Source organism: Neofelis nebulosa, chromosome 11, assembly GCF_028018385.1.
Source record: "Neofelis nebulosa isolate mNeoNeb1 chromosome 11, mNeoNeb1.pri, whole genome shotgun sequence".
Classification (NCBI taxonomy): Eukaryota; Metazoa; Chordata; class Mammalia; order Carnivora; family Felidae; genus Neofelis; species Neofelis nebulosa.
In genome coordinates this window covers 40925282-40938750 of record NC_080792.1, presented here as the reverse complement: position 1 = coordinate 40938750, position 13469 = coordinate 40925282, and the positions used below count along the sequence as shown (strand labels likewise).

Sequence of the window (13469 nt, the reverse complement as noted above, 5' to 3'; positions counted from 1 at the left end):
GGTTGAGAAGACTTACCTTAATCATCTAGATTATCATTACTGAAGATGACAATATATGGCAGAGGGACACCTATGTCTGAGATCTTTGAGGCTAAGATATATTTAAGTTTCTAGCTTATTACTGGAAAATCATCTGGTATTTTAATCTTGGAGGTTCCAGAGAAGGCCACAGATGGGTCTTGATTAAGGCTAATCATTGCCACAGAGCAGCCGTGTGAGAGCCCAATGAAGGTGAACCCCCAGGAACTCCCCCAGGAAGAGATTGATCAAGGTAGAGTAGGTCATGCTGCAATTACAAACAACCCCAGACCCCAGGCTCACTCAGTCAACTGTGGATCCTGCCTATTCTCTTGACAGCTGTTCTCCAGTCTCAGAATCCCAGACTGTTTTGGTCTCATGGCATTTGTGTATTACCATGGGCTTCCCCAGTCATCCCTCATCACAGTGGGCTAAAGAGTTGATTACACAGGTCATTTGCACTCACATTGCATTTGCCAAAGCAAGTCATGGCCATATGTGATATCGAGGCATTGGGGAAATGCAATTGCCTTAGGTAGGAGAGAACTGGATATTGGAATGCTAACCATGGAAGCACAAGCCGGGAGGCAGACATCGGGAGGTCCCCAGGGAAAAGGTATTAAAAATACCTGTGGAAAGGGGCACTGGGTGGCTCAGCTGGTGAAGCCTCTGACTCTCCATTTCAGCTCAGGTCATGATCTCAGAGGTTCATGTCCCACATCAGGCTCTGTGCTGACAGTGCAGAGCCTGCTTCGGATTTTCTCTCCATCCCTCTCTGCCCTTCCTTTGTTCTCCCTCTCTCACTCTTTCAAACTAAATTAATAAAACCAAAAACAACAACAACAACAACATGTGGAGGGGCACCTTGTTGGTTCAGTCAGTAGAGTATGCCACTCTTGATCTCAGGGTCATGAGTTTGAGACCCACCTTGGGGGTAGAGTTTACTTAAAAAAAAAATACATATGGAAAAGAGAGGCAAAAAGTTAAAACGAGACCAGCTTTTTAGAAACATGAACTGATACTCATTTTGCTATGGTAATTTTTGCTTAATTTTACTCAAAGTTTGGGATTAATTTACCAAATGAAAGATCTTATAGTTTCTCAAACATAAAACAATAATTTCACTTTTTAGATCACTTTTTCCTTTTCATTAAAAGAAATGTCAAGTGTGTTCTCAGTTCCTTACAAATATATTTTCTCAGTATACTTCATCAGAGCCACTTGTGTTTCTTGTTACTGCATTTTTCTGGGCCCTTCCCAGGTGTACAGAATTAGAATGTCTGAAATTCTGATGAATTCATCAGCAACTTATCAAAATGTATTTAAATCCATCCATTTCTCACCATCGATTACAATTTTAATCGAAATCATCTTCATCGTGTGCCTGGATTCCTGCAGTAGACAGGACTTCCTGTCTCCACTTACGACATTATGGTCCGTTATCCATACAGCAGTGAGAAGGATCTCCAAAAGCAGAAGTCTGATTATGTCCTTTCCCTCTCCGCTGCTTAAACTGTTCCCAAGGCTTCCCCTTATTACTAGAATAAAACCCAAATGCCTTCCCATTCTCCTCAAAAGACTTTCATGATCTGGCCCCTGCCTACCTCTCCAATTTCACTTCACTACACTCTTCTTCCCCTTGATCCTGACACCCCAGCCACACTGGTCTCTAGGTTCACTAAACACACCAAGGTTCAGGTGGTCCCTGTGCCAAGGTACTTTCTATTCCTGTTGTTTGAAGGCTCTTTCTCTGGAGTTTGGTGTGTCTGCCTCTGAATCATTCAAACTCTCAGCTCAAATGTCATTTCTCACCAGATATTTCCTCATAATTCTAGCCAAAAACTCTTCCCCGTTTTGTCATTTGCCTACTGTAGTTTCTTCTTAACTGTTATTAGAATTTGAAATTACCTTACGTGTTTATTTTCATTTTTATTCAGTGTCCTCTTTAGAATATAAATCCCTTGAATGCAGGCATCACTAAACTACCCAACATCTTTAAATTTTTTTTTAATGTTTATTTATTTATTTTGAGTGGGAGGGGCAGAGAGAGAGAAAATCTCAAGCAGGCTCCCCCTGACATGGGTCTCAGTCTTATAATCTGTGAGATCATGTCCTGAGCCAAAATCAAGAGTCGGATGCTTAACTGACTGAGCCATCCATCCAAGCTCCCCTACGCAACATCTTAATGTGCATTTTATTTTTTAATTTTTTTAAACTAATTTATTTATTTTGATGGCGCGCCTGGGTGGCTCAGCTGGTGAAGCGTCTGACTTCGGCTCAAGTCATGAACTCACAATTCGTGAATTCAAGCCCTGTATTGGGCTCTGTACTGACAGCTCAGACCCTGGAACCTGCTTTGGATTCTGTGTCTCCCTCTCTCTCTGTTTCTCGCGCGCTCTCGCTCAAAAATAAATAAACATTAGAAAAAATTATTTACTTATTTTGAGTGAGTGAGAGAACACGGGGGAGAGGCAGAGGGGGAAAGACAGAAAGTCCCAAGCAGGCTTCATGATGTCTGTGCAGAGCCGGATGCAGGGCTCGAACTCATGAATTGTGAGGTCATGGCCTGAGCTGAAATCAAGAGTTGGACGCTTAACTGACTAAGCCACCCAGGGGTCCCTGGAATTAGTAAGCTCAGGTCATGATCTTAGAATTAGTAAGAATACCTCAATAGGTGTCTTAGCTCAGGCTGTTATAACAAAATACCATAGACCGGGTGACTTACACAACAGACATTTATTTCTTACAGTTCTGGAGGCTGGGAAGTTCAAGATCAAGGTGTCAGCAGATTCAGTTCTTGGGGAGACCCCTATTCCTGCCCTGTAGATAGCCACCTTCACATAGCACAGGCACAGCAAACTCTGTTCTCTTCCTCTTTCTACAAAAGAATTAATCATATCATGGGGAGGGGTCCACCCTTATGAACTCATCTAAACCTAGTTACTTCTCAAAGTAGTAACTCCAAATGCCATCACATTGGGGGTTAGGACTTCAACATGAATTTTGGGAGATAACATTCAGCCATAACAATAAATATGCAATGAATGCAAAAATATAGTTAACAATGAAGAAACATCGTAAAGCACATATATATAAAACATGAAACTATTACTATTTATCAAAGATTAAACAAAAAAAATTATAATGATAACCATTTTTCTCTCTTAACACAATGTCTGGCATAGTGTGATCTCTCAATAGATATTTTTTTCAATCAGTCTATCAGCAAAATTCCTCAATTAATAGTTCTTCACACAAAGATGTGGTGGAACTGGCACTTTGTAGAAGCATTAATGGTATAATTTACACATTCTAAAGCAATTTGGTGGTGGCATTTTACCTCTGGACACAATATTCTACTTCTGGAAATATTTCCTGGCACTCTAATCCAAAAGGGAACCTATGTGCAGGATTATATTTATTGCACTGCCGTTCATATTAACAAAAAAAGGGAGGACATAAATTAGAGTCCAATATTTTTTTATTTTTTTAAAGACCTCTTTTTCTTTGTTGTTGTTTTTTTAAATGTTTATTCATATTTGAGACAGAGAGAGACAGAGCGTGAGCAGGGGAGGGCAGAGAGAGGGGGAGACACAGAATCCAAAGCAGGCTCCAGGCTCTGAGCTGTCAGCACAGAGCCCGATGCAGGGCTCGAACTCATGAACTGCGAGATCACGACCTGAGCTGAAGTCAGATGCTTGACCAACTAAGCCACCCAGGAGCCCCTATTTTTTTTTAAAGTAATCTCTATGCCCAGTATGGGGCTCAAACTCATGACCCAGATGTCGAGAGTTGCAGGCTCTACCAACTGAGCCAGCCAGACGTCCCAAGTCCAATACTTTGTAAAATGTGGCCTTTTGGTTGACACTGTCATTAAATACGTTAATACATTTTTCAGTTTACTGTCAGGTCAGCCTGGAAATAATTTTATCTCTAAATTATCACATTTAAACTCTGGCATTTATGGTTAGTTTTAATTTAACTCCCAGAGGGCAATCCTATTCACTATTTCCAAATTCTTAGGAAACATTTTATTGTTGCTCTAGTCCTCCTACCCCCAATAAATCATATTGTTTCATGCCTCTGCAATTTTGGATACTTCCTTAGCCTAAAATAAGTTTCACGATTTCTCTGAAAAGACTTTTGTCAGCCATCCAAAGTAGAGTCAACAGCACCATCCTTTATATGATCACTATCCCTCGGCCACACCTCCATTGCTACATTTATCATATTTCTTTGTTTATATACCTGATACTCATGAGACTGGAATTTCCTTGAGGGCCAGGCATGGCATTTATCTTTACCTTCACAGAGGCTTACTATAAACTCAGTACATGTGTCTTAGTCTGCTAGGGCTGTCGTAATAAAATACCACATACGGGGTGGGTTACACAACAGAAATTTACTTTGTCATAGTTCTGTAGGCTGAAAAGTCCAACATCAAGGTCTATCAGGGTTTGGTTTCTAGTGAGAGCTCTCTGGCTTTCAGACGGCCACCTTCTTGCTGTGTCCTCACATGACAGAGACAACATAAGAAAACTCTCTCTTGTAAAGGCATTAATTCCATCATGAGGGCACCTTCATGATCTCATCTGACCCTAATTACCTCCCCCAGGCCCTATCTCCAAATACTATCACATGTGAGGTTAGGGTTTCAGTACATGAATTTGGGGGGGAAGATAGTTTATTGTAACATGTTTGTTGGATGGAAAAATGAATAGCTGATAAATTGATTAGAATACTCATGTTAGCTCCTTAGCATATTTTTTTCTTACTAGTAAAGTATATATGGGGAGCGAACTTATAATAAAGAGAGCAGCATCATCTCTGAATTTGCTCAATATTTTTTCCCTAGAACTTAGCACAATGCCACGCATCTTTAGGCACTCAATAAATATCTGGGGAAAAATTGGTAAATAAATTCTAGTTTGAGGAGTATAGGCAAGATATTTCTTTAATGAGTAAAGCCTTTGACCTAGATGCATCTCTTTTCTCTAGATGTACAACTGCCGGTCAAGTGAGCCAATCTACTATACAGATTCTCTCATAGACAGGATTCTAAAGCAGCAATTCAGGCCACTGGTATAGCTCTTATAGGAGAAGCAGTATTATTTCGCCTTCATTCAGTACGATTGGAGGTATGGTGCTAATTCTGAGAGACCATTGTACATTATATATTACAGTTGCTGATTTTGATTTGCTCCACATTACACGGTGTAGTAATTTGCTAGAGTTCACTTAGGCAACCAAATAAAATTGCCTAGCCCAGGTAATCAGATAAAATGAAGAAAATGTTTAAAAGACTATTATATGTTTTGACATATAATATATATATTTTACTATACCTCTAAGTGTATTTAACCTTGTTCCTTTGACACATTCTTAAACAATATATGGAAGAAGGTCAAAATTCTGTAAGTAGAATCATACTGTCCTTTGACAGTATTTCGAAAATGTGTTCTCCAAATATTCATTCAGTCTTAAGGCACACTGGTTGGAAAACTATCTTAAAGAGAAATAATAACTTTCTAATAAAAAGTTTTCAATAATGTAGTCAAACTCTTAGGAACAGAAAATAGAATGGTGGTAGTCAGGGCAAGAGGGAAGGGGAAAAGGGGAGTTGTTGGTCAACAAATATAGAACTTCAGTTTCAAAAGATGAAAAAGTTCACTTGTTACATAACAAGGCGCATATAGTTAACGCTAGACTATGCACTTACAGATGGTTAAAATGAGGGGCCCCTGGCTGGCTCAGTTGGTGGAGTATGCAACTCTTGATCCTCGGGTTATGAGTTTGAGCCCCATGTTGGGTGTAGAGATTACTTAAAAATAAAATCTTAAAAAAATGGTTAAAATGGTAAATTTTATATATTTTTTATCACAACAAACAAACAAACAAACAAACAAACAAAATTGGTATGTGGGTAAACCAAATACCATGGTGTAAATATAATTCTATGCCAGTTTGGGAAATTATAATTGTCAGTGAAATTTAGGAAAGAGGTATCATCTCACTGGTAACGTTCTTGAGATTTCAAAAATAAAGTATTTAAATATAGAGACTGAACAACTCTCCTCCCTGTTGCTATTTTTTTCCACCCACTGGTCTCTCTCCAGACTTGGGATAAAGTTTAAGGCTTTAAGAAGCTTTAGAAAGCTTTTAGAAGAAGATTTGCTTGCTTGTTTTCCCCTATTAGTAATGGTTGCACATTCTCTTAGATATTTATTGTTTTGAGCCACCAATCTGCATTAGTATCACTTAATTATAAGACTTTTGATGGAATTCTTAAGAAGACAGTTTTTGTTTTTGTTGTGGTGCTGTTGTTATTGTTATTTCTCACACTGAGTATCTTCAGCTCAAATAATTTAGCATTTGGGGATCACTATGAGGGAAGAATCTGCCTGAGACCAAAAGGAATCCAAGGAAAGCAGAGCCAAGAGAAAGTGAAAAAACTAAATCATGAGGTATCTTTTGAGCCTCTGCTTTCAAATATGCATCATCTCAGCTTTACCATGGAATCATGTGAACTAGAGAATTCTATTTATTGCTTAAGCCATTAAAAGAAAATTTTATTTATTTATTTATTTAGAGAGACAGAGAGAACAGAGGAGGGACAGAGAGAGAGGGAGAGAATCCCAAGCAGGCTCCATGCTGTCAGTGTAGAGCCCAACTCAGGGCTCGAACTTATAAGCCATGAGGTCATGACCTGAGCTGAAACCAAGAGTCAGATGCTTCACTGACTGAGCCACTCACGTGCCCCAGCTTAAGCCATTTTAATACTTGGTTTTCTATTACTTGCAGGGCAAAGAAACTTGACCAATAGGGATTCCATGCAATATTTCTTCATTCTTTTTTTTTTTTAATTATTTTTTAATGTTTACTTATTTTTGAGAGGGAGAGAGCAAGCGAGCTGGGGAGGAGCAGAGAGAGAGGAGAAGAATCTGAAGCAGGCTCCACGCTTTGAGCTGTCAGCACAGAGCCCGACATAGGGCTTGAACTCACACCGTGAGATCGTGACCTGAGCCTAAGTCGGATGCTTAGCCGACTGAGTCACTCAGCTGCCCCAATATTTCTGCACTCTTAAAATGCATTTCTCCCAGGGGTGCTGGGTGGCTCAGTCGGTTAAGTGTCTGACTTCAGCTCAGGTCATGATCTCAGGGTCCGTGGCCACATTGTGCTCTGTGCTGACAGCTTAGAGCCTGCAGCCTGCTTCGGATTCTGTGTCTCCCTCTCTCTCTGCCCCTCTCCCGCTCATGTTCTCTCTCTCTCTCTCTCAAAAATAAATAAACACTTAAAAAAAATTTAAAAATGCATCTCCCCCATTACCTAGTTCAAATTGGTAATGTACAACCTTAGAGTCCTAAGTGATATAGACATCAATACCAGAAGTGGGATTACTGTTTCAGATCATCAGAGAAAATGCAGAACTAGCTGAGCTGTGGCTAGGTTGAGGGTTGGGGTAGTAAATATTGCTGCACTGTAGGGTGAGAAACTTAAGATTTTGTAGGTAGATACAAAGCAATTGCCTACACTATATGCTTAAGTTTATTGGGCCTAAAGCATACGGCCATGAAGGGTAAAGCCTTAGAAAACTTAGTAGCAAATCATTAGTGGGTCAGTATTCCAGTTATCAGTCTATTAATTCTAAGTTCCAAATTTATTATTTTTGCTTGCTGTGTGAAAACAGATCTGGGCCCTTAAATATTTTTCCTTTGCCAGCAGGCACGATAATACTTTTTTCCAACAGAGGGCACTAGAGAGAAGCTGCAGGAGGAAAGGCGTTTTGTTCCCCATTCTGGTAGATCCTTGCTTCCCATAGTGCACAGAGCCAACCCTAGCTTCTGCAGTGCACAGTGGCCAGCAGCACCCAGCAGACAGCATCTGCCTCCACACCCCCTGGATGGTTTGTGACAGAATGCCTCCAGGGGACACGTCTCTGTAAACAGCTTTCCCTTGCACCCTGCATGCTTCTACCAGCATGATGCCACAGAGACTTCTCTGCCATCCAGTGAACCCCAGCTGGGTCCTCTCCAGCTGTGGAGAGGGGTGGGGCCCTTCTCTGGGTACTCCGTTTCAACGTTTTGATGTTTCATATGGAATGCTTCATGAATTTGTGTGTCATCCTTGTGCAGGGGCCATGCGAATCTTCTCTCTGTATGGTTCCAATTTTAGTACATGTGCTGCTAAAACAAGCATTCAAGCCTATATTCTTTACAGTCCTCTGTACTTATACCAATCCCCTATTAGAGTTAAAAAGGTTTTTATATTAAACTTTCTCTGTTCAAGTTACTGTGATTTCCCTCCCCCGATTGCACCCAGACTGATAAATCAGACTGATTTTTCCCGAGTACCTTCAGTAAGGCATAACAACAAATTTGCAATGTTTTCCTGGATGTGAGCAGAAAAAAAAGAGGAGCTGGGAACTCCTCTGAGGTCCAAATCAAAACAGTCCAAAGTACAAAGGTCAAGTGCTCTGACTCACTTTGCTTTCTCTGTGTAAGATTAAAATGCTGATTGAGAAAGTGAGTATCCTGTCACCTATAACAGGGAGGAACGAATGAAGGATGTGAGTTACCCTGATACCCTGGGCCACACCACAGCACCTCACACCGGCTCCCCTCCTGACAAACAGGATGACATTGGCGTTGCAAACTACACTGGACTGGAATTCAGTCTGGGGGCAGGGTGCTATTATAGAAGAGAAAGAAGACCTCTCTGCCGGCTCTGCCAGTTTCTTCACCCACACTGTCCTAAGACAAAGTTTGTCAAACTGGGTACATGTTGACCCCAGAGCTGCTGCTAACAAACAGAAAATCTATGACGACAGCCCAGCCTTGGGTCTTCAACTTAGCAACCATGCTGACCTGGTAAAGTTTTTGGTGTTTAATCTCAGGAAATTGCCATAAAATGAAACTGATAGGTGACTATGGTTTTATTAAAATTGTAGCACCAGCAAAATCCCATCTGTATAACAGGCCTGTGATTCACTGAAATCAGTGGGATAGGATAAAAGGTTCTAATTCTTTAGACAGCCTCAGGCCATTCTTGTACCCGGTACCATTAACAAGTGAATTGCAAATGAAATATACCCCTTCCCTCTCCCTAAAAAAGGTTATTTACTTTAATGTCCTTTTTGGTGTTCCCTTGGCAATAGGAATGATTCCAGAAGGCAACACTAGACTGCCACATTAGTTGACAATAGAATTCTCACCACTGCCAAGTCAACCAAATGATACCCATGAGACTCAGTGGTTTTCTGCTTTGCTTCATTAGCTCTGTCCAGCAGCAAATGGTACATATCCTGTGATTTCTTCCCTTCTCTCCATGTTTTAAATGTTAAGTTTTCATAATAGTTGTATTTGTTCTACATTGTGGTACACAAGAGGTGGTTGATAGGGACTACATTTATGATTTAGTCTGAGGCTGTAGGATCAGGAGATATTAAAAGTAGATCAGATTAAGATTCAACTAAAGGGATAAATTATTTGGAGACTGGAAAAATAGCAGTCTTGTGACATTGCCTCTTGGAGCACAGCTGGAAGGTACTTTGGATTGTCTCCTTTAGAAGCAGTATATGCAATATGTATTGAGGGAGAATGGGTGGAATAACTGAAATTTATGTATAGAAAGAAGGGTGTGTATTTCTGCTGGAGGGTTCTTCTACTTCTCTAAAATTTAGGCTTTGTTTGCTTTTTAAAACTGGTTGGTGTCAGGCTTTTGCCTCTGTTGTTATAGTGGAACTAATCTTGTTATGGTTGTCTTTATCTAAGCCATGTGCCCAGAGAATGTCGATACATGTGTGAAGTAAAGGGGGCCCGGGAAGGAAAAAGAAAAACAAGGTGGAGGAGAAAAGAAAGATGTTTAGATGCTTTAGCTTTAAATTTACATATTTCTCTCAGAGATTAAAAAAAAAAAAACACCAAAGAAAAGTTGAAATGTGAGTTAAGGGGCGCCTGGGTGGCGCAGTCGGTTAAGCGTCCGACTTCAGCCAGGTCACGATCTCGCGGTCCGTGAGTTCGAGCCCCGCGTCAGGCTCTGGGCTGATGGCTCGGAGCCTGGAGCCTGTTTCCGATTCTGTGTCTCCCTCTCTCTCTGCCCCTCCCCTGTTCATGCTCTGTCTCTCTCTGTCCCAAAAATAAATAAAAAACGTTGAAAAAAATTAAAAAAAAAAAAGAAATGTGAGTTAATTTGTTGGAATCTATTGCCATTTCTGGTCTAATTTATGGTTCTGCGTCTTAGGATGGCATATTTGATTCCCTGAAACGATTTCATCTGCATTCAAAATGTCTGTTTCATTTTTGGTTTGGTCTCTCTACTGATTGGCTTTCTCTTTTCGGGCAAAGGAAGAGGCTACTGTCCCTTAGATGATGTTAACATACCTTGCAAGTTAGGCACTAATAGAAATTGACTAAACTATCGGGATCTCAATTCTACCTTCTTGACAGAGTATAACCGGCACAAGTTGGGTCTATATACCCTCTATTTTAATCAATTTTAACATGAAAGCTGGATTCTAAATAGGGCCACTAGGGCTACTGGTAGGAATACTAGTAAAAATGATAACAATAGCACATAAAATACTGCTGATAGGAAATTAAACATTATTAAATAGCATGAAAAATGCATATTCATAGTGACATTTATGAAAGAGTTGAAACTTAACTGTCCCAAACTAGGGTGGACTAAAAAAGGGTAAATTCCTTTATTTTCTATACTTAATTTAATCTCACTTTTGTGTTTCCATTTGTGCTAATTTGCAGAGTTATGAAGAGAGACTCTAAACTCACAATGACAAGTAACTCAGTTCCTTCTCTTTGGGGAAGAGGAACCACTTTTGCAGTGTTTCATTCTCCTCTGCCTTCCTATTTCCTCCTAAAGTGTTGATTCAATTAGGAAAATGGGTTGGAATCTAGTCAGGAAAGAGAGCTCTCAATAAGTAGTTCAAAAGAGGATGTTTAATATGGAAAACAATCACAAAGATGTCAGGAGAGCTGAAAGACCATGTGTGACAGTGAGGCAAACACAGAAGCTGCTGAGAAAAGGCAGGGACTGCCCAGGCCCAGCAGGCTCGAGGCTCCTGAACCGTAGAGCAAAGGGTGGGCTTCCAGAAGTTAAAACCATGGCAGAAACAAAGCCACAGCCAGAAGCAGAGACGAGAAATGTTTTGGCTTCTTCCTTCCAGTCTCTCATCAGTGTCTCCCATTGGCTGAATATAGACAGAAGTCACTTAGCTGGCAAGGGAGAATGAGAAAACCTGCAAGGGTCAGCTCTAGCAATATAGACCAAAATGGGTGACAGGTAGGGAGGCAGATCTGATAGTCAACAAACTAATGTCTGGCGTAGACGCTTTCTACTACAAGTAACGAACCAGCCAACTGAGAATGGTTTAAACTAGAAGGTCTTAACAGGAGGCAGGACAGTTTCAGGGTTGATTAGATTATTAGAATGGCTCAACTACCTAAGGACCTACATCCCTTCCATCTTTCAGCTCTGCGATCGGTCAGCATATTGGCTTATTCTTTGGCTTGTCCTTTTCACAGTTTCATCACGGTTGCAGAGTCCCAGGCAGCACAGGTTGACAAGAAAACATTCGGCTGTAGCAGGGTATTGTTTATTCCTATTTGTTTGTTTTTCAGTCAGCAAAGAAAGGCACTTGTTGAAGCCCCTCAGAAGAATCCCTCTCATACCTCCTTGGTCATAACTGCATCACATGCCCAGGCTTAAACCACTGGTGAGAAGAAAGGGCCCATCCAGACTGGCTCATCTCAATCATGGTGACTATGGTTTTATTAGAATCTCCTTGAGCTGGAAATGTCCTCCTGAAGGGCATAGCCAGGAAAAAGAAAAGGTACCCGAACAAAACTGATGATTTGTTAGAATGAGGGATGGGAATAGGGTTTATAAATGTTTGTTGATGGGAACATGGTGCCCTGTATGGTTTCCCTTCCATGTTTTTATTCATTGACCTCCTTCTTACTCAGCCTGAGTGTGGGATGAGGTGGGGAAACGAATTAGGATTAATGCATCAGGAATGTAAAGAATTTTTTTTTTTTTTTAAGAACATTTCCCAAACAGGCTTAATAATGAAATGATATGCCTTCAGCAAATAGGTTATTTATGCACGTGATCAGGACTAATGTTAAAAATGTTTAGCCACTGGAACCAAATGGGCATTGGCCATTCGGGACAGACTATTTATTGCCCAATCAGAATGGGCAAGCTGAGAATGGGCACCAGAGCTGTGCTGGTGCAAACCAGCTGAATGTTGACACGGTCGACAATTAAAAAAGACACCAAAGGGTGGACAGTGAAACGTGAGCCTTACTCCCATTCCATCCCCCAGCTTCCCAGTTCACTTCCCCAAAAGCAACCACTCTTACCAGAAAAACAGACTTTTGAGGCTCTGTGGTAAGACAAAGCGAGGCTTTGTGAAGACAGAAATTAATTTTCTGAATTCACTTATCTCCTCCTTTTAGTACATTAATTGCCTGGCCTAGTGGACTTGGTTGGAGAGTTTTGCATATGGGAGGGCCCAGAAGGCTGTAAGTGGCAAGGGGGAAAGGTCCACATCCAGTCCAAGGGATTGTGGTTGGAAAAGAAAGGAGGAGTAGGGAAAAGGTTAGGTTGAGGGGAGTGCTGAGGGCCTGGGAGCTGAAAGCACATTACCTTATAGGTTGTGCAGAAGCAAACTAGGGGTCAGCACTATATCCAAAGTCAGGGACACAGAATGGCTAGATGAAATGATTCTCCCTCCCAGGCTGGGAGAGAAGAGGGCCCCAAGGGATGCCACGGATGGGAGCTATGTTGAGAGCAGAGCCTGAGGGGCCTTCCGTGTTGAGGGTCAAGGAATTAGAAGAGAATTGCGACAGAGCTACAGAGGGCTCTACGGTGTTGGTGAGGCTGAGTCCACCAGGCTACACACGACCGCGCCTTCGCCCAGCTGAGTCAGGCAGAAGTAGTCTTTGCCAACTGCTACCAGCAGCAGAGTGTCCGGAACACAACGCATCTCAGAGTGGAGCCAAAATTAGCCTTCCTGCAGAATAGTCCAGCAAGAATTCAAAGGAGACCTTGCAGATGTCAGGACCAGGGCTCTCCAACAGTGTCTCCAGTTCATGTCAGCTACCCCTTGTCCTCCGTCTTATCCTCCCAGATGCCATTTTGAGGGGAGCAGACTGAGAGAGATGGGATATTAAAAGCTTAAGTGTTTTAACCTAAATGTAAAGAAACTGATTAAATTATGGCAACAGAGTTTAAACTAAACTAAACTAAAAAACATTTAGAGTTTTTCCCTTACTGCCCAAAGGCTGTATTTTATTTACACAGCTGAATGTATTTTGAGTAAATCTGTGCCACTGCCATAAAAATATCATGTACTTTTTCATGTGAAATGCTGCCAAGAGAGAAAATTATGTCTTTTGGCCATTATGGTTTATTTGTCTAAGCTTAACACT

At 41.2% G+C, this 13469-nt stretch overlaps 1 protein-coding gene and 1 non-coding gene across 2 annotated transcripts in view; one reads left to right on the top strand and one right to left on the bottom strand.

Annotated features, from left to right (window-relative positions):
- Window positions 1-11973, top strand: part of RNF125 (ring finger protein 125) — a 56746-nt gene extending 44773 nt beyond the window's left edge. The window contains exon 7 of the mRNA XM_058692425.1: window positions 11655-11973. Coding sequence (XP_058548408.1) covers window positions 11655-11678 — 24 coding nt within the window. The 3' untranslated portion in view covers window positions 11679-11973. The remainder of the gene's footprint in view (window positions 1-11654) is intronic.
- LOC131490705 (U6 spliceosomal RNA) lies at window positions 8106-8214 on the bottom strand. Its single transcript, XR_009251205.1, has one exon. It is a non-coding gene; the product is annotated as a U6 spliceosomal RNA (small nuclear RNA).
- Window positions 11974-13469: the final 1496 nt, after the last annotated feature.